Source organism: Centroberyx affinis, unplaced genomic scaffold (assembly GCF_046629955.1).
Source record: "Centroberyx affinis isolate AG114_WGS23_722 - 3 ecotype Tasmania unplaced genomic scaffold, CSIRO-AGI_Caff_v1 ptg001299l_1, whole genome shotgun sequence".
In the NCBI taxonomy this organism is placed as follows: Eukaryota; Metazoa; Chordata; class Actinopteri; order Beryciformes; family Berycidae; genus Centroberyx; species Centroberyx affinis.
In genome coordinates this window covers 82339-103395 of record NW_027279805.1, presented here as the reverse complement: position 1 = coordinate 103395, position 21057 = coordinate 82339, and the positions used below count along the sequence as shown (strand labels likewise).

The following is a 21057-nucleotide window of genomic DNA, read 5'->3' as shown; positions in this document are numbered from 1 at the left end:
GTTTTCACTGGTAGCTGGCAAACACTTGATGTTCTGCACTTGCCTTTGGCCTGGCTCGAACAGCAAAGCCTCATCAGCACAATGTGACTATGAAAGTTGAATATAGTCTACTCTACAGTTGTCTATCTGATGAGCCACTGCAGACGTATCCAATTCAAATTGTGTATTTCTTACATGTGAGTTTACACCAAGGTGGTATATCACACAATATCAGCTTTATAGCATTTGTAACAGCCACAGGATAAGAGATGTGTTGATACCACTTGATGCAATCAGGTAAAATAGTCTCTGCAGTTACTTTAGATACCAAATGGTGGTGCTGGTGTCACACGAAAGCACTGCTAACTTTGGGCTATGAGGCATAAACAGAACTCATCACTGACTGTGGTGCTTTGGTCTGGATGGTGTCAAGTAATCGTTATCAAATACAGCTTCTCACCATATGGATGATATGGGCAGAATATTAGCATGGCTGATTCATATCTAAAAAAGGATTTCCGATACATAACATGCTAATGTGACCAAAAAGTGTTTCAGTTTGCATCGTCATCAGTTTGTTCTCATTTTGAGTAGTATCTCCCATAAACTGTACTTCTAACCTAAGAGTATCTACAGATGATTAAATATTAACATTTAACTGGACAAATCTATGTTCAGTACCTGTGGAAATGTACTGTCCACACTAGTTGCTTAGACATGCAAATTTGAATAAGGTACAATCTGACTAGAGCTGAGACACAGAAAAAAACTCAATGTGAAACAGGACATAGATTTTTTCAGATGTTGCATCCTGTGTGGAGCAGATACAAGGCACACACAGGAAATGTGCTGCTAACTGTAGATGCATCATTCAAGGTGCTGTGACATTTCAACATCTCTGCATCTCTGTCATTCACTTACTTTGGTAGAACAAGTTCATACTGGATATATTTTTAAACGGAAAGCATAATTGACTTAATTTGTTTGTAATTTGTTTGTTTCATTGGGTAATTGATTGTGTGTGTACTTTGTATTTTGACTGTATATATATTTCTGTGCCTCTCCAGCTGTTGTTGCGCAGGCAGCAGGTGAGTGAGAAGCTGAATGAGTGGACCGTCTTCAACGAGAAGTACAAGGAGCTGTGCGAGTGGCTCACCAACATGGAGAGCAAGGTCTCGCAGAATGGAGACATCAGCATCGAGGAAATGATCGAGAAGCTCCGCAAGGTAAACACAAACCCACTTGTGTCATGCCCTATTTACACTGAGTTAACACATGCACAGATATCTAACATCCCTCAGATATAAAATGAAAAGATTTATAGTCATGATGATCTGTTTAACAGATCGTCATACCTCAGTAATCCACCCTACCACTTCCTCCTGGTTTTAGTTCCTTCCACAAACGTTGGCACCACTACAGTTAGCTGTATGTAAAAATGCAGCTGCGCCAAGCTAGTTATCACTATGTTAATATCTGTCTTGATTTTCTTTGTCAATGTGTGTCATCCTAAGTTTCAGGCAGCTTTATTGTTATATTGGCTGCCTGACTTGAAAGCACAGGTTCCAACTGTATAGATGATTTGGGGCTAATAGTGATGTAGTGGCAGTGGAGCAGGTGTGTATATTGCCACTAAGAAAGTACAGTATATTATGACCCCACATAATACCTGTGTATACCTGTGTATTTTTAATATTTCCATTATGCATCTTCCATGTATATATATGTGTATATATATTTTTGCTTTGTTGTATTTATGTTGTGTACACCAATCCACCGAACCAAAATCCTATTACATGTAAATGTACAGTACCTGTCAATCTAACTGATCCTGATTCTCATTCTGACTGAGTCTTTTATCTACAGCACACATTCACTCAGCGGTTGTATTGAATTGTGTCTCAGGACTACCAGGAGGAGATCACTGTGGCCGAGGAGAATAAGCTGCAGCTGCACCAGCTGGGAGAGCGCCTGGCCAGGGCCAGCCACCAGAGCAAAGCCTCTGAGATCGAGCAAAAACTTGGCAAGGTCAGCGACCGCTGGCAGCACCTCCTGGATCTCATCGGAGCCAGGTGAGGTCATACTCTCACACTGGAGTAGCTCAAAAGAAATGCTCCTATTTGGTGCCTGCTGATTAGGATACAAGCTCACAAACTTTGCTTAAACCTGACTGAAATCTGTCATAATTGATATTAATCAATGTGGTTCTTTCAACAATTTTCTTTTTAATCAATATGCTGTTCTTTCATCTATTTCTTTGTTGCTCTATTCATCCCCAAAGATAAGTTCATTTGGGAGGTCAGAGTGCAAGCTGAGCTACAGATCAGCGCCTCTTGAGCTACTAGGGATTCAGTGTCTTGCATTGAATTGTGTTGACAGAGTTTCATGAATTGTATTAACAGAGTGAAGAAGCTGAGAGAGACGCTCGTGGCCGTGCAGCAGCTGGATAAGAATATGAGCAGCCTGCGCTCCTGGCTGGCCCACATCGAGACAGAGCTTTCCAAACCCATCGCCTACGACACCTGTGACTTCCAGGAGATCCAGAGGAAGTTCGATCTGCAGCAGGTAACGTAACATATGCCACTGGTTCACACTAGGCTGTATAAAGATGTGAAAATGTGCAAATTGAAACTATTTCCCTCTCTCTCACACACACACACACACTCTCTCTGTCTCTTGTTCTTGCCACCCAGGAGCTTCAGCGTGACATAGAGAAGCACAGTACAGGAGTGGCGTCCGTACTGAACCTGTGCGAAGTGCTTCTGCACGACTGTGATGCCTGCGCCACCGACGCAGAGTGTGACTCCATCCAGCAGGCAACCCGCAGCCTTGATCGCCGCTGGAGGAGCATCTGTGCCTTGTCCATGGAGAGGAGACTCAAGTAAGAAGCTGATACACCCAGTCAGATGAAGATGGAAAAGGATGATAACAACTTAGAAAGGATGGAGAAAGGGTTATTCTGATAATTCACTTTCAAGTGGATTCAGAAAAATGTTATTGCTGCTTTTGTTTGTATATTTGCATTCATATCATCATATATAACTATTAGTTTCCTAACTACCTTTTCCCTCTCTGTTAGGATTGAGGAGACATGGCGTTTATGGCAGAAGTTCTTAGATGACTTTGCACGATTTGAGGAGTGGCTGGCCACTTCAGAAAAGACTGCTGCTCTGCCCAACTCCTCTGGTGTACTGTACACCATAGCCAAGGAAGAACTAAAGAAATTTGAGGTACAACTATCACAAACCTGCAGAGAATTTGCAGGGAATTCGTTTTTTTAGCATGGATGCACGCAAAAGGAATCAAACCCCTAACCCTGCCAGTGTTAGTGTCATACATGACCCATTAAGCTACACAGAGAACCGATTACTTTCGCCTAGCCTAGTAGGATCAGGAAAATTACAAATTCAGGATACAGTAATGTAAAGTACACTATATAATCTAACTGCAGCCTTTCTGAGGAACCATTTGCCATGTGTGTAAATATGTGTATGTGGTCCTGTAGGCCTTCCAGAGGCAGGTCCATGAGAGCCTGACCCAACTCGAACTGATCAACAAGCAGTACCGCCGCCTTGCCAGGGAAAACCGCACCGACACTTCCTGTCGCCTGAGGGAGATGGCCCACGATGCCAATCAGCGATGGGACAATCTGCAGAAGAGGGTGGCATCCATCCTCCGCAGACTAAAGGTGTGATATCATATACATGCAGTATTATAATCATGATTTTTCTTTTATTTGAAATGTATACTTTCATGTATATTCCTGAATTGGCTTTGATTTAATATTTTCTGTAGATCTTGCATGATAAATCCCAAATAATTGAATTTTTAAATGATTGATATGCAAAATGTAAAGTACCACTTTGGACCATTATTGTATAAATACACATAAATGCCCAAGTAGTTTGAAGTTGGTGTACTCGGGTTAATGCAAATGCCTGTGCATTTATGTGTATTAATATGGAACCAAATGTGTATGTGTCTGTTTCCCTCTGGGAAATAAAGAAAACTATAAGTGAATCTAATCTATATAAATCACTGAAAAGGCCTTTTTAAGCATGCATCATGCAGAGAATACACACTGTGTAACTGTCCTATTATTTTGTAACTGTGTGTTAAATGGATGACTGTCAATACTGCATAAACTAATCTAAACTAATTAAGCCACTGAGAAGGCCTTGCTGAGCATACAGTATATCATATAGCAATATCTCTGTTTCCAATTACGCAGCACTTTATTAGTCAGAGAGAGGAGTTTGAGACAGCCAGAGACAGTATCTTGGTGTGGCTGACAGAGATGGACCTGCAGCTGACCAACATCGAACACTTCTCTGAGTGTGACATTCAGGCTAAGATCAAACAGCTCAGGGTAAGTATGCCAAATTCTTTCACATCCTCTGTCTTTGTAGGGAATCTAACCAGCCTGGTTTGAGTATTTGGAAAACATTGTTATACCTTGTTTTACCCTGTATGGAGTACCAGATTATGGAGTTTATTTGCTCGGAGCAACTTTCTAAACATTCTGGCACATTGTCTTGCTCTGACAGCAACAATCTGGCACCTAAGTAGATTAAACCAACGATAAAAGGTATTTGCTTTTTTACTTTTTGATCCTTGGCTGACTGAATCCTGATTGACTGACTGATATCTAAAATATTATATGAAATCAATCCAAAAACAGGTTCTTTACGCAAGTCTGGAATGTCTAGAAATGTATGGAAAAATAATTTTGTAATTTCCAGGTCTTGATAAGTTTGGAACTTGCACAAAATGTTTGGAAAAGTATGGAAAAATGTTGTTACACTGTTTTGATATACAGTATATACGCCGAGACATTTTCTGTGGTAGAAGACCCCTGTCATCTCATATATTCTGCTATTTGTCACTGTAAAGAATACTCTTCATCTATGAGTGACATAGCATAGTTAGCAAGGCACAAGACAACTATTAGCGGAAAAAATATTGAACAACAAAATCTTCAAATCAGATCAAGAAATTAAGGTCTGGAAAAAGTCTGGAGTTTTGGAATTGAGACTGTGTAGGAGCCCGCTGTTTAGCATTAGACACAAAATTAATGAGGGCTTGTTTGTCTGTGTTCTTCCTGCCTCCGGTCCCTCAGGCGTTCCAGCAGGAGATCTCGCTGACCACGGCCAAGATCGAGCACATCTTCCACCAGGGAGAGGCGCTGATAGAGAAGAGCGAGCCTCTGGATGCTGCTGTCATCGAGGAGGAGCTGGAAGAGCTGCAGCGCTACTGTCAGGAGGTGTTTGGTCGAGTGGAGCGCTACTACAAAAAGCTCATTCGCCTCCCTGTAAGTCCGGAGATGAAGGCCATTGCACATATTTCTATTACATTTATTATCATCAGTCTGTTTATTCATTACCAGACTATATGTTCATTATCAAAAAATCAACAATCTTATATATTCATCAAAGTTATATTAAAGTGTACAAAAGCACACAAGCAAATTGAAAACATGAGAAAACAAAGCACAATTTTAACATGAATTCAGCGTGTGTGTGTGTGTGTATACGTGCGCACTAAAAAAGGTCCTGCAGATATTGTTCACCTCAGCAGTTTTTATTGTGCCAACATAATAACATAATGTTTCTGAAGGTGTGTCTTTGTCAATGTCAATGTGTAGACAATGATGAAGTGCAGAGTATGTGCAGGAATCTTTTCAACCCCTTCACATGGACATAGGGGCATGCATGTAATCTTCCTAATACCTAAAATCCTCAGTATAAATTGTAGACATGTAATGCACTTTCCTCTCTCTTCAGCTTGCAGACGATGATACCGAGGTGTCGTTCTCAGACCGCGAGCTGGAGCTGGACGAGCCCGGTGACTTGTCCAGCCTGCCGTGGAGCGAGCGTCTGGGGGACGGCTTCCTCTCACCTCTGCCCTCCTCCAGCCGCTCAGCCTCCCTGGCAGCCCCGCTCCGGACCGAGCGCTCGGGCCGGGACACCCCGGCCAGCGTGGACTCCATCCCCCTGGAGTGGGACCACGACTACGACCTGAGCCGCGGGCTGGAGAGCGCCAGCAGGGCCCTGAGAGAGCAGCAGAGCGAGGAGGGAGACTTCCTCCAGCGCTCTGCCTCCGCCTTGTCAGGTCAGTTAACACACACACACACACACACACATACACATACACACACAGCATTCTGCTTGAAGTTAAAGGGATAGTTCAGGCTTTTAAGAAACCTCTATGATGTATCACAAACTGGGAGTCCCTTCAGTCGATCCAAAAAGCAAGTGTTCTATTAAAAGCAGAAAATGATAGCATTTTTGAGGCAGCAGAATGGCATAGTGAGTAGGGAAACCGTCATTCAACCAAACAACCCGAGTTCAAGCCCCTGTGTCATCCAGCATCAGTCCTGTTCAAGTGTCCTTGAGCAAGACACTGAATCCCTACCAGCTCCAGGATCGCGGTTCTGTAGCTGAACCTGGCCTCTGACCTCACTGCAGAAAGGTTTAAGCAAAAAGAGAAAAATTTCCCACAGGGATAAATAAAAGGATCACATTTGTTAGCAATGCTGGTGGAAGTCAATGGTACTAAAAACAATATATCATGTAGAACCTTCTAAACAGCATCCTAACTACCTCAACACGATATACACGATATAGAGCGATTTTTCAGACACATGGATGGACTGAGATGATTCCCAGTTTGTTATAAATCAGATAGGCTTCTTAAAACGTAAACTGTCCATTGGTGACCCCATACAGTGACTATTGAGCCAAAGACTCATTACTGTCAGCTGTGGGTCACGAGTTGAGTTCCAGTCATGGGCCAAGTAGTATTTGCCAATACTTTACATGGTTAATTTTGCCTTGTTTAGATGCCAGATGAGCGAGGTTTGCCACATAGGATATTAAAATTAGTCCTAAAAACTGTAGATAATCACAGGAAAGTATTTGAAAGTCAGTGAAGTGTACTTTTCTGCGATTGAGAACTTATCTGACACTGTCCTGATGCGGCGAACCCCACCCATCTGATGATACACGGAGAAGATTAAATCATGTGCTAAATCAAGTGCTAAGAATTATTCGTGAAGACTGTTTGGCCCAGGTCTGATCAGTTCATGGAGTCAAACAGTTTAATGCTCTCTGTTGAATGTATGTACTGTATAATGTTTCTTCCAGATGTAGTGATCCCTGAGAGCCCTGAGGCCTATGTTAAACTAACAGAACAAACACTGAGAACCTCCACTGGTAGGCAACAGCAGACCCCAGCATGCCCCGAGTGTTTGGGGTCAGAAATAACAGCCGCACTCTGAGTGATACCACACTTATAGCCTGTTCACCGGCTTGGACTGTGATTTGTGTTTATTTTCTCTCTCACACACACTTTGAGCATAACAGCAGGCACTGTAACCAATGGCAGCACTTTCTAACATGGGGGATAGGGTCAATTCCATTTTTATTGGTTTTGCGTTGGTCTGCATTTTGGCAGAATTGAAATGGAATTCAACCTAACCCTTCTTTTAACTGGCTTTCTCCTTACTTTTATTTGACTTGCAGTGTGCTGTGTGTTGTAGCTAACCTCTTTGGAGTTTTTGGAGTTATTTTGTGTTTCAGAAAAGCATGTTGTTCACTCTGACAAGGAACAAGTCTGGACTCTCTGTATTGATAATAATATCTTAAAAGTCAGCCAACTTTGTATTGAAGAGATTGCAGATTTGTTTAAAGCAAAACATTACTTACCTATTCTTGGGATGTTGAGTGTATTTCGAATAACAACTATACTTGAACATATGGTTATATTCTGCAAATATGACGAGTTGTTGTGTCAACAGGAGATGTTGGCTCTATGGACTCACATATTCAAGCCGATACCAGCCGCTTCCACCTGCAACAACCAGAGAGCAGCCGCAGCCGCACTCCCACAAGCACAGAACAGGATGCCTCATACATGGGATACGTGAGTTTTGCTCTGTTACACCTAGGTCAGACTGCAGGCCAAAACTAGCCCTCAATAAATTCAAATTTTTGCTCTCAAAGGGGTTCCAAAGCATGATAATGTATTCTATTGTGTCTATTTTTATGCAATTTAATTACATTTGAGGAGTGATTTAGTGTTGACTTGCTTATTTACAAGGTATATTAGCACAGTACATAGGTTTCTAAATAATCAATGTCCAATAGCATCATCTTGGCTTGCAGCTGACTCCTCAATGACAAAAAACTACGGGACGCCTAACATTGTCAGCAGTGCTTATATTTGATTATGCAGTTATGCATATCTAGGTCACAACATTGAAATATATGTCCAATCGTAAAATGCATAATAATCATCTGTTCACACTCATTGGATTACATAAAAGAATGTCTGTAACATAATATACATCCATCCTGTAGATGCGACTGCTGGGTGAGTGCCGCGGCAGCATTGACACGGTGAAGAGGATTGGCTTTGAGCTGAAGGAGGATGACGACACGGTGTCTGGACTGGCAGATCCCAGTAGCTCAGAGTCCCAAACATCAGGTAACTCTGCTCCACTACATACCCTACATGTGTGTTTTTACATTCTATCTCCATTACCATGCATTTTTCTTGTTACTCATTTTACTACAACTGCTCATCATGCGATGTATTTCCATATGGAGGGAAAGGTTGAAATGCTTCAGGGCTTTTATCCAGTGGAATAAAACCCTTCTAAATCTGCTTATATAGTGTGACTTGGATGTCCTTGACACCCGTTCTCTTACATCCTGCACCCTAGGAGTGATTGAGCGCTGGGAATTGCTGCAGGCTCAGGACCTCAGCAAAGAGATGCGCACAAAGCAGAACCAGCAGCAGTGGCAGCAGCTGAACTCTGACCTGAACAGCGTGTGGACTTGGCTGGGACAGACGGAGGAGGAGCTGGAGCAGCAGCGGAGGCTGGACCTCAGCACTGACATCCAGACGATTGAGCTACGCATCAAAAAGCTCAAGGTGACCTGGGTTTATTCTTTGGAAATCGATTGACATAACCAACCTCACAGCCTCAGCGTTTGGCATCTCTAACATATTGTGTTTAATGCTGAAATCGAAAAGGGTCTTAAAATCACTTATCTCCTTATTCCATGTTGATTATTCCTGATCTGCTCCTCAGATAGCTATTTGATTGATTGCAATGAGGAATAAAAGGGTCGGGGCGGCAACTTGATCCCATTAGTCACTTTTATTGGCCGACATGTTTCGGAGCAAGCTCCTTTGTCCCTTGCCATTAGCTTTAATTGGACTGAACCCAGTTCGTGTATTTCAGAGATCAGAGTCTCCTCAGCACTCACTTTGGATTTCTACACTTGAGGCACACACCCATTCATACATTCATTATTCCATTCTAAATGCCTTTTATCTTATTTCCCAATTTTTCACAGTTCTTTTTATCGGTAAGTTTTTAGTGCTGTTCTTACCAGTCAGAAAAAGAGGCTGCAGTCCTTGTGAAAGAAAATATTACTGTATGGTTGAAGCGCCAGCACCTCACTACAAGCTATTTCAAGCTGTTAAATGACAGGAGGAATGAGGTGGTTCCCATTGACCCCATCCAGGACAATGGGAACCACCAGTATCCAGAGCATGAGTTATTCAGGGTTTTCTGTGTTTCTGAGTGTGGAGGAGGGGGGCTGTTATTGGGTGGAAACACAGGGATTGTAGTGAGACTTTGAGGCACGACTCCCACCTCGTGGCCTTTGTTGCGTGTCATCCCACATCTATCCTGGCACTTTATTTACATGTCACTTCTCTATCATACATTAATATTCTAGGAACACAAGAATATTTGTTGTATCAATTGTCTGAACACTGTAGCCTTGACCCACACACTCCTTACTATTGGTCGCTTGTAGGGAATTAAGCTTAGTCTATTTGTGCATCTTTTGTGCATCAGTTGTTCTGATTGAGCGCATAAGCTAAATGCCTTAAATGTAAACTGTAAATTTTGTTTATTAACAGGAGCTGCAGAAGTCCTTTGACAAGCGCAAAGCTATTGTGCTGTCCATCAACCTGTGCAGCGCTGAGTTTGTGCAGTCAGACACAGAGGAGTCCCGAGAGCTGCAGGCCAAACTGAAAGACATGAACAAGCACTGGGACAAACTGGGCTGCTCACTGGAGGAGTGGAGATCCTCACTACAGGAAGCCCTCATGCAATGTCATGTATGTACCCACCATCAACTTTAGACACTCAAAATTAAGACAGGAATTTGAAGGTGGTAGTTGAGTTCAGTTCATTTGACAATTAAAAAAAAAAATCTATTGACTTAGCCTGTTTTGACAAACCCAGCTGAATGTTTTGTGATAAAGTTTCATAGAGTATTAAGTATGAAATCTCTCATGCATAAAATTGAATTTCTGCATCCCTGATGCACGTCTGATCAATAGGACTTCCATGAGATGAGCCATGGTCTGCTGCTGTGGTTGGAGAACATCGACCGCAGGAGGAATGAGGTGGTTCCCATTGACCCCATCCAGGACAGTGACACTCTCCATGAGCATCATAAAACACTCACGGTATATTGTCATTAATTTTAATATTAGCATGAGTTATTCAGGGTTTTCTGTGTTTCTGAGTGTGGAGGAGGGGGGCTGTTATTGGGTGGAAACACAGGGATTGTAGTGAGACTTTGAGGCACGACTCCCACCTCATGGCCTTTGTTGCGTGTCATCCCACATCTATCCTGTCTTTCTTGTCAACCTCCACTGGATAATAAAGTACTATGGACTTAAAAATAATCTATAAAAAATGTGACACAACATGGGGAAACAGGCACATTGTGGGAGATTTTTTAGTTGGAATATTGCATAATAAGGGTCAGTACTTTGTTTTAATTAGTAATTGTTGGATCAAAAAGGTGCATTTTGATAAAACTGTTTTGATGTGAAAGATGGAGTTAGGTTACAAGCCATGTCCATTATCAGAAAATAGTGGAACGCACACCCAAAGTGGTGCAGACTATTGGGAAAGATGCACTATAGCTGAAACATTGGTGCGTAAAATAAATGTCACACCAAATATAAGGAGGACAGTGTGATTAGTTCTTTATCTATAGTTTAGAAGTCATGTCTAACACTGACGATTCCCACAGCAAATCCGGCGGGAGCTCCTGGACTCCCAGCTGAAGGTGGCCTCCCTCCAAGACATGTCCCTCCAGTTGCTGGTCAACTCCCAGGGCAGCGACTGTCTGGAGGCCAAGGAGAAGGTTCATGTTATTGGGAACCGCCTCAAACTGCTGCTGAAGGAGGTAACCCGAGACCTCAGAGAGCTGGCCAAGATATTGGACATCACCAGCAGTCAACAGGTGAGGACTTCAGCTACTGTATACATGTCCACTATCAACTATACCAGTGGTTCTCTTGTTTTCGGCTTGTGACCCCTTAAAACAAAGCCATGCCTATTTGCGAGCCTGCAACCAAAGAATGATTTTCAATTTTCAGGTTGTTTTATTTAATTATCAGAGAAATTTATTATTCCTCAAGAAAAAATAGATAGTAATAAATGTGTATAGTAGAAATATGTTTTTTTTCCTCTCTATACCAACCAGTAGCCTTGTAAAATTGTAACTTTGTGGATGTAGTTTGTGCTAGTTCTATGCTGTGCCATATGTTTTGATTTATGTTACTTATTATTAGATGCCTGTAAAATGCAAATAGAATTTCCTCACAGACTAATAAATCACGGTCATCAACAACATAGTACTGTTCATGAAAACGTACTAAATACCACTACGTATAATTAAACTAGTAATTAAACTAAAAGGACACTGGCAGAAAAGAGTCTTTGCATAATTCCATATGAAACTATTTTATCAAGGATAGTGACTCTTTTATCTCTCTCTCGCTTTGTGTGTGCATCACCTATTTCTGTCTCCTCCCTCAGGATCTGTCTTCTTGGTCATCTGCTGATGAGCTGGACACGTCCGGTTCCCTCAGTCCCATATCAGGAAGGAGCACGCCAAGTCGGCGGCGATCGGTAACGTATACACCTGCCAGTACACGCTGCTCTACGAGAAGCGAGGTGTTCGGTAACCCCACTAAAGACAATGCAAACTTTGTGCCCCGAATGCCCAGTTGAAGGCCAGATTCACCCGTCATCCCAAGATCTCTCCTCACACCTCTCTACACCTCCACAACCCTCTTTACGCTCCCTCCCTCTGAACTCTGAATCTTTTTTCCCAGCCTTTTACTCTTCTTGCATGTCTTCTACTCCCAGAGCAAACCCTGCCAGAGCACTGGAGAAATCCTTCCTTTCCCACTTTTTTTTTTTATTTCTTCCCTCCTTTTCTTCTTGGATGACTTTTTTTTTTCAGTTCGGCCCTAGTTGTCACTTTTTCTAGTCCAGTATTTCCACACTGAAAAATTCTTCCCTCCAGAATGGACTCCCCTCTGTTCTCTTTTCACTCTAGTCTTTTTTTATCCCAGTAGTGTTGTTCCCAAGGAATACTGGCTATTTGAAACTGCTAAAATTACAAAACAACAATAGAACATATGTTGGTTTTTTTTGTAAAGTATCAAGCATGATGCCAGCAGTCACTTGTTTTATTGGCTTAAATTGCAAGAGGGCAAAATTTTAATATGTCAATGTTAGTGAGCAATGATTTGTCTACAGATCAGTCCAAATAAGCATATCAATGCTTTTATTATGTGTATGTTACTAAATGTCTTTGTTACCAAAGGAATTCATGCATCACACTGCATAATTCGTAGCTTTCTATATGCAATCGGTTTGTCTATAACAGCATTACACTCGAGCCCAAGCAGTTCAAAGTCGTCGTGCTCTTTGAAAAGCCAGATTCCTTATTATCATGGGTTACTATCTATCACCTTCACGTATGATTTTGTTGCTGCTCTTCTTCCATTTTGGGATTTCTTTCATCGGTAGCTTTGTCTTTATTTGCCTGGACTGAAACATACTTTCTTTCTTTTACCCCCCTGTTCATTGCAAACAGCAACGGGGCAAATGTAGTCTGTCACACCCTGGACCCTCTGTGAGCAGTCCACACCACAGGTACCGTTCTGTTGGTTTCTAGAGCACCCAGAAGATAATGGAACTCATCGGCCCATGATGCACTTGGAGGCCTAGTCACGTTTACTAACCCCGGAAGACTCACACGACAGCTGTGTTTAAAAGAGCATGAGATTCCAATTTCAGTCGTAACACTGGTACCAGATTAGCAGCTCATGACAATGAATTCCATCATCTTCTGTAAGTCTAGACGCTATGTGTAGGTTAGGGGATGAGGTGAGTGGCAGCCCACACATCCTTGATAAAAGAGTTTCAGAAGGAATGGTGCAAGGCCTCTTTTCTGCCAATGTCCTTGGCTGCTTAATATCGCTAACCAGAGGGCAATACCTATGTATAACAAATATCTCTCTATATCTAACACTCCCTTGCTGTTACTGAGCACACACAGTCTTTCTCTCAAATTGCCAAGCCAGTAAATGTCTGCAATGAACAATGCAAAGGCTGCAGTTTCTCTTTCTCTCTCTCTCTTGTGTGTGACATTTCTTCTTCTTCTTCCTCTTCTACTATCTCACTGACTATCCACCATCCCCCCCCCCTTCAATCTGTCATCTGTGAGTCTTGCCTCTCAGGTCTCCATTTGTGGTAGGGGGGCACTTTTGGCAACAGCATAGGACAACCTGAGTGTAAACATCACTCTTATTCATGCATTCCTTGGAATCTGGCATAATTTTAAGCGTAATCTGTTTAGAGATCACACACCTCTGTGCTTTCTTAATAAAAATAAATATAGCAATTTCTGCTTCCACAGTGGGTAGGTATAAGTGAGCTTCATTGTAAAAATTCCCTTTTAACATCTGAGGCTAAAAGCAGACAGTTTTTACTGAGGGTGATGGTGTATTCAGATGGTGAATATAAATGATAATTTAAAAAAAAGCTAAGCTGAGCTACCCTGTTACAAAATCTGTTCTAATTGCTATGCTCTTGCCTTGGCATGCTTTGCATTTTTCAACAGGACACAAATCTTGAAAGAGTCCGTTTAATAATATTTAAATATTCAACTCCTACTTGCAGCATGCCTTTGGCTTTTATCCTAACACCCTTTGCAAAGGAATGCAAGCTGACATACATATCTGTTTTGTGGTGTAGGACTGTACGTATGCCTTGACAAACTGTCTCGTGACTGTCTCTGTAATTGTGTTTTTCCACCCACTAAGTCAGTGTGTAGATCACCAATGTCAAACATTGTCCCACCATTGCTTTCAGGTGTGTACCCAGCAATGTCGATGTTAAATGCACCATAGTGCTTTTAACAAGCACTGCCATACAGTTCCCCTGTAGCTGGAACTGAGATCTTATTTGGATTGACAACTGGTAGACAGCACATAAACCACTAAGCACATGGAAAAATACGAATTGAAGTAGCGTGCATTTCAAGTGAAGTTTGTTTATTGGATTAGACTAATTTAATTAGTCCTTTTTGCAGAGTTTGTCTCTGTGAACCACAAAGAAAAACGATCTGGCACATCTCAGGCTGCCATTCTAATGTGATGCTACTATTGCGAGATTGGTGACTCAAATGACAAAACAGATGTGAGGAACTCTTATGTCCTTAATTATAGGTGTGAATAACTAAACCTGTGTGTGTGTGTTGTGTCGTGTGCCTGTGTGTGTGAGCAGGTCTCCCAGAGACGCTGGGTCCGATTCCTCCCATTCTGACTCGGAGACATCAGCGGTCCGTAGGTCATCGTTTATGTGGCGCGTCCTTTGGGTCGCGCTGCCGCTCCAGCTCCTCCTGCTGCTGCTGCTGGCCGTCGCCTTCCTGGTGCCGCTGTCTGCGGAGGACTACAACTGTGCTCAGTCCAACAACTTTGCTCATTCCTTCTACCCCATGCTCAGCTACACCAACGGACCGCCTCCAGTGTAGGCTGGCTGCGAGCGCCATCTGAGCAGGACTGCCTGAGGTTTTATTACAGTATTGGTCTCTCTTGCAGCAGTGTGACCTGAATTGGAGTCACATTGATCTCTTTTGAATGGTCCATTATGTTGGTAGCAAAAACTAATCTTGGTCATCCCGTTTGTACTGCAGAATTACAGCTGCTATCTACAGTTAATATCTTATTGTGTAGCACATAGGATCTCACTATTCTATTCTGTGTATTGCTGTGTCAATTAAAAAGCATCTTTGGTGTAACAAAATGTAAGAACCAAAAAATGTTTTTGACCACAGTGGATATCAGCTGGATGAATGAAGTGTTGAGGATCAACTTCATGGTGTATACATGGTGTATTTCTCCCAAGAGAACTGTCAATAGATAGCACCGAAGTTAAATGCTGAAAATATAGCCTGTGAATTTGCTTGTAACAACTGAAAATTTGTAAAATAACATTTAATATATCTTATATTGCAATTATTTTTTTACTTGTATTTTGGCATGCAGTTCTAATCTTTGCTTTTATTTACTTATATCCTTCAGTGTGTCCGTGGTAAACAGTCAATTTTTAACATGAATTACATTGACTCATGTAAGATCCATTTAAGCCAAGTTGTGTGTTGAATATCAAAGTCAGTCACTATGAGCAATTCAAGAGTTTCAAAACTTTTAAAATCAGTCAACCATGTTCTGTACACATTTTGTTGTTTTATTTTTTTAACAATATCAAATATGACTTAAGATTCATAATTATGATGAAGTATAGAACTACTGTATATTTTGTATGGCTCTGTCAGTCCAGTATCAACTATATAACAGTCCAGGATTATTTAACATGACGTGTATATAATGGTAAAAAATTATGAAAAATGTATGTATATCCGACTATCAAAAACAATGAATGCCAAATCCTCATTTTGATATTGTCTTTTTATTTCTTCTTTTACACTTTTACATTTGTTATGTTTGCTTAGTGAATCATTGGTGAATCATATTTATGTTGATCTCCGCTTGAAAACACGTAGAAAGAAATGCCTCTGATAAATAATTTCATACTGTGGAAGCTTTTAGAACACAGTTAATACCTTGAGATTTAAAGTATGAATCAGTATAAGTATAAAGTATAAATCTAGGTTTCATGGAGAGGTACAGCGTCCTCAGGGCCAGCAGACCTAGAGGTAGAAGCATCGAAGGAGGAGCCGTCATGGAAGTCCTGGATTTGGGGGAGATGTGGCTTCTGGTGGGTCGGACAATGCCAGGGCAGATTAAGGTGATGATGAAGATGGTGATGGTGGTGATGAGTGTGAAGCAGGCTCTCTAGTAACTTGATGATTTCATAATTTGGGAGAGCCAGGGTTGTGGCATCCAGACCTAGCATTTGGGAAACTACCATCCGGAAGTCGACCAACTGAAACATGGAGAAACAAAAAAAAAAATCTGAGTCTGACTTTGCTTCTCTCTCTAATGCCCTTCATTATTTAAATCCAGTGACCAGTTTGTTGTAGATTAAAAATGGTACATATCCTTCCTCCACTTGAAGTCAAAATCTAGAGTTTAATTCCAAATTCTAGAGTTTCATTTCAAATTCTAGAGTTTCATTCCAAATTCTAGAATTTAATTTCAAATTCTAGAGTTTCATTCCAAAGTGAGATGCCCTCCATTTTCAAAATGTGGCGCCAACTCTGACAAAGTGATTGCTTGAGTGAAAGCAGAACTCGTGTGTATATTACTAAAGTTATCAGCCATCTTGTGCCCATTACTTTAAAAATACCAACATGTAGAGTGAGTACTCATCTTTGTTTTAAACATTGAATAACATCAAGTAACATTTCTTCCAAATGGATCTAGCGTTGTGTAACGAAGCCCTTCATATGCGTCCATCCCTTACCTCTCTCTCCCTCTCAGACAGCTGGGCTAGAGTCTGTCTGAGGGTGTGGAGCTGCTGCTGGTCTTCCCTGGCCGCCTTCTCCTGGCTCTGCAGGTCTGAGCTCACTGCGCTCAGTGTCCTCTCCACCTTGGCCTTCCCCTCCACCAGCTCATCCAGCCTCTTACTCTGCTGCTGCATGGTCTGACTCTGCTCCATGACTTTCAGCTTGGCGTGTTGGACACAGCAGAGACCCAAGTAGTTGTTGGCATTCAGTGAACGGAAAATTTACCCACAGCGCAAAACAGTTATTCAGCAAATTTATCAAGGAAATGATATTATCTTGTTGCTCTTTGACACTACTTTGTGAATGTGCATGTTTGATTGAAACTAAAAACAGAACCATCCTGCTCAATGTAACTGATACATGGTTACAAAGCATTACGTTCTCATAGGCTGCATGATTATTAAACTTGCGGTAGGTGAAAACCCAATCTTTCAAGAAATGATTAACCCCTCCTTCCACCCAGCCACACACAGAAACACACACAAATCCACCTTAAATCATGAGGTGGAAAGATTATATGACTCTGCCTCTGGATGGAAGGTGGGCTCGAACCCGTCTCCCCTCTACCTTAAGCTCATTGGTGTGGGAGAGCTGGGCCTTGAGCTCAGTGTTGGAGAGCTTGGTGGCCTTCAGCTCGCCTTGGAGACGTTCCACCTTTTTCTGCAGCCTCCTGGCCTCCAGGTGAGCGTCGTCTCGTTCCACGGACAACGCCGATCGGCTCCGCCTCTCCTCCTCCAGATCTGACACCTTCTTCCTCAGGAGCTCAGTGTGGAGCTCCTTGCTCTCTAGCCGGTCCTTCTGCAGCTTCAGCTGTTGGCAACAGGAACATTTCAATTACAGCCAGGTGTGTCCATGGCCTGAATCCCAATGGAAATGTATGGGAAATTAAAATTTTGTTCTCTCTTCAGCTATGAGAAAGTGTAAATTATAACATGCCAACACAGTCGCTGCTCTGCTGTGCTTTTTGAGAAAGAATAGCTTTCAACAACTGCTGCAGTGCTTGAGGATAAATAGATGACACTTTAGGAAATTTGCAATTAGTTCTTTAAATCCACTTAATGTGTAAGATGTCATTGTTAGTGTCATTGCATTAACAGCCTAATGCAGAGATAATATTACTGTAACAATTTCTATAACAATAAAAATATCAGTAATATAGCGACTAATCAGGTTTGTTGATGGTACCTTTCGCTGTAGACTGTAGGTCAGAGTTTTGGTCTCCACCAAAGATGTTCCTTCTTGTTTGACCAGTTGTTCTGCACGGGACAGGAGGAGTTTTAGCCTCATGTCGAAGCCGAGGTCCGCAGCAATACTGTCAACCTTCATCATCTCTGACAGCTGCTCCAGGAACTGTTCATACTATTAGAAGGGTGATTTAAAATCATTTAACATATCACTTAATATATTTCATAGGAATTCCCGGTGGACTAAGGATTTAAATTAATAACTTCCTAGTATACACCTCTATTACACATTTATACAGCCTGTGTATGGTTTTCTACTATTCCAAAGCAATCTATTACTGGTTTGAATCTGAATGTGATGGCCCTGACCAGCAGCTGTAACCCTTGGTCTCCTGCCAGTGTACTCACATGCTGTTTGCTGTGACGCAGCCCGTCACGATGCATGTCTGCTGTCAGCAGCTCAGCCTCCAGACCCTGAAGTCTCTCCCTCAGGTCCTGGACTTGCTGCTCTGCAAGCTGAGCCCTCTGTAACGCACTGTGGTGCAGCTCCGTCTGCCTGCTCAGCTCCTCGGAGACACGGGACAGCCTCGCCTCCATCTCTGACACGGTCTGCCGGGTGTCCAGTGGCAGAACACAACCACAAGGTTAACCTCCAAAAATGCTTGTGTTTATTTTAGAGCAGTAATGCCTCTGGGAGATTAGGATTGAAAGATGTAATGCTCCATAATGAACCCTCCTGTGGTCTCAATTAACGTACAGTGAAATGTGGAAACATGGTGATTAAAGTAAAAAAAAAAGTAAAATAAACACTCAAAATAAATGGTGATTTGTCAGTAGCTACCAGGCAATGCCTTTTCACAAAAATAGTATTCATAGTATTCCCATGATGCCACATACATTTCCTACCAATATGACACTTTACTATATACACAGCTCATTGGCTGTTGCTGTCATTTGATGATAATCACCTGTTGTTTGTGAGTGTGTGTTGTTAGAAGAGCCATAGATAATGTTCTACCGTTTTTGCATCCATCACCTTGTTGCAGAGTTTATTCAGTTTCTGCAGAATATCCCTCTCTGTGGGCAGGAGGACGTCCTCAGAGTCACCCTGCAGCAGGACCGCCACCTCTCCCAGGAAGGTCTGTAGCTGCCCCCGGGCTGCCTGGGCCTCTCCTTGGCTAGAGTGGAACTTCCTATCAAGCTCCTCAATCTGTTTCTCCAAACACTGTGATTCCTGCCTGGCTGCCTCTATGACTCGCCTGCTGGCCTCAAGCCTCTCCGTCAGGCTCTGCTTCTCCATCTCAGCGCTCCTCTTCCCCAACACCATGCCGTCCAACTCCTGAGACAGACACCACACAGAGTCACACCACATCTTTGTCAAATATGTCAAATGCCATGTCCTGGATCTTTATTTATTACTTAGGTGAGGGGTTCTTAAATGGTTTCAGCTCAGAAACCGGTGTCAAAACACACCAGAAACAGGAACAGAACCTATTGGCTGGCTCTTGACCCGTAGTACACCCACAGCGACACTGAACTTAGGCCTCTAATTTTACTGTACACTTATTTTTACAAGAGCTTAAAAGTTGTGTGAGTACCACTTTGAGTGAATCGAGTGCTGCTGTGCTGCTGACAGCCTTCCTCCTCTCTCGGTCCAGCTCTGCCACCAGCCTCATCACCGTCTCCCTGCTGGTCCTGCAGTCCACCTCAGAGGAACGCACACTCTCCTCCAACACAGCAACTCTCATCTTCAGCCTGTCCCGCTCATGACACTGCTCCACCTAATCAGATCATGTCAATAGCGTAGTGTTATATTATTCTTTTATTCTTATTCTTCTCCCGAATTTCCCCTAGGGGATCAATAAAGTGCATCTTTATGCCTTAACACTGGCATAAGTCATTAATAAATCACTTAATCAGGAAAATCCCTTATTTAATAGTAATGAATAAACCATTTATTAACCATTTACAAAGAGCCACTTGTAAACTCTGTTTTCATGGTAACAGAATATACTCTTTACATAAATTACCCAAAAGATTTATGACAGATGCAATTCAGTTCTAGCCCAACAGTATATATCTATAGAAAAGTAAATTTCTATTGCTTAGCATACCTCATCAGGTTTTTCTGTAACTTCCATAATAACAGCTGGTCTAAGGCAGTGTTAATTTTGGCAGCTATTTTAGATTTAGTCTTAGTCTTAGTCTTTAGATGAAAATGCTTATTAATTTTAGTCACATTTTAGTCATTTTTATCCTTCATAGTTTTAGTCCAGTTTTAGTCGACGAAAAGTCATTACATTTTAGTCAACTTTTAGTCATTACTTTTAGTCAAAATGTTTTCTCTTTAAACTAATTCAATTAATACAGGTATCGGAAATTGGAATCAAGGTGACAGGTTGTATCAAGTGTTGAAATTCGTAAAGCAACATTTCACTCTCTCAACACTTTTACTTGTGTACATTTTGCAAGAAAGACTGACTTCCAGGCTAAGCCAACGTGGCTTGCTAGCAAATTTGCCACAAGTTGACATAGCCGACTGCACAGTAACACTGACTTAACGTTAGCAAATGTATATGCTTGGTTAGCTAACTTACTGTGGTATAAATAGCAGGGTGGTGCGCCTTCAAGTGTCTCTTCAGGTTGGTCGTATTCTTCCCACCTAATTTGTAGCAACAAGGCGTCTCTCCGTCTCCCGTTACTACAGTGCATTGTGTTTTCCTTTCTGCCGAATCATAAGTAAAGTGTGTCCATAGATCTATTATTTTTTTCCGACCAAACCCTTTTTGCGCTGAAGCCATCAGGTTGTTGTAACTCGCTGTCGGTTTGGGACATCGTCACCTGTCGCTGGGATTGTGGGAATCTGCACGCATCCCTCAACCAATTCAACCAATGACAGGGATGCATTGCTTATATTTTGACAGACAGACTAGACGCACAATTGGGGGACAATATCATGCATTTTGGATGTCCGATAGCCCACCAGTAACATTTTAGTCCCGTCTCGTCTCGTCAACGAAAACAAAACATACATTTCGTCATAGTTTTTATTATCAAAGATCTATTTTTAGCTCGTCAACGTCTCG

At 42.0% G+C, this 21057-nt stretch overlaps 2 protein-coding genes across 3 annotated transcripts in view; one reads left to right on the top strand and one right to left on the bottom strand.

The window, feature by feature from the left end:
• syne1b (spectrin repeat containing, nuclear envelope 1b) overlaps positions 1-15749 on the top strand; it is an 87703-nt gene extending 71954 nt beyond the window's left edge. For both annotated transcript variants that reach the window (XM_071525513.1, XM_071525510.1), the window contains 19 exons: positions 1047-1205; positions 1885-2051; positions 2382-2544; positions 2673-2860; positions 3059-3209; positions 3485-3667; positions 4211-4348; positions 5099-5290; positions 5763-6090; positions 7125-7193; positions 7778-7902; positions 8340-8466; positions 8705-8916; positions 9919-10119; positions 10345-10473; positions 11049-11261; positions 11840-11932; positions 12909-12967; positions 14603-15749. In XM_071525513.1, the coding sequence (XP_071381614.1) occupies positions 1047-1205; positions 1885-2051; positions 2382-2544; positions 2673-2860; positions 3059-3209; positions 3485-3667; positions 4211-4348; positions 5099-5290; positions 5763-6090; positions 7125-7193; positions 7778-7902; positions 8340-8466; positions 8705-8916; positions 9919-10119; positions 10345-10473; positions 11049-11261; positions 11840-11932; positions 12909-12967; positions 14603-14849 (3144 nt within the window). In that variant the 3' untranslated portion in view covers positions 14850-15749. The remainder of the gene's footprint in view (positions 1-1046; positions 1206-1884; positions 2052-2381; positions 2545-2672; positions 2861-3058; positions 3210-3484; positions 3668-4210; positions 4349-5098; positions 5291-5762; positions 6091-7124; positions 7194-7777; positions 7903-8339; positions 8467-8704; positions 8917-9918; positions 10120-10344; positions 10474-11048; positions 11262-11839; positions 11933-12908; positions 12968-14602) is intronic.
• A 96-nt stretch (positions 15750-15845) lies between these two features.
• On the bottom strand, positions 15846-20693 carry ccdc170 (coiled-coil domain containing 170). The gene is made up of 8 exons (XM_071525528.1): positions 20569-20693; positions 19570-19752; positions 19008-19310; positions 18380-18580; positions 17973-18146; positions 17355-17597; positions 16745-16948; positions 15846-16264 (listed from the first exon to the last, which is right to left on the bottom strand). The coding sequence occupies exons 2-8, from the start codon at positions 19717-19719 to the stop codon at positions 15986-15988; spliced, it is 1554 nt and encodes a 517-aa protein (XP_071381629.1). The 5' UTR covers positions 19720-19752; positions 20569-20693; the 3' UTR covers positions 15846-15985.
• Positions 20694-21057: the final 364 nt, after the last annotated feature.

Excerpts from the sequence above, each read along its gene's own strand:
- ccdc170 (XM_071525528.1), bottom strand. The coding sequence starts at position 19,719 with ATGAGAGTTGCTGTGTTGGAGGAGAGTGTGCGTTCCTCTGAGGTGGAC. Across the intron at positions 19,311-19,569 it reads CACTCGATTCACTCAAAGTG|GAGTTGGACGGCATGGTGTT; the intron begins GTACTCACACAA and ends TGTCTGTCTCAG. Across the intron at positions 18,581-19,007 it reads TGAATAAACTCTGCAACAAG|ACCGTGTCAGAGATGGAGGC; the intron begins GTGATGGATGCA and ends GACACCCGGCAG.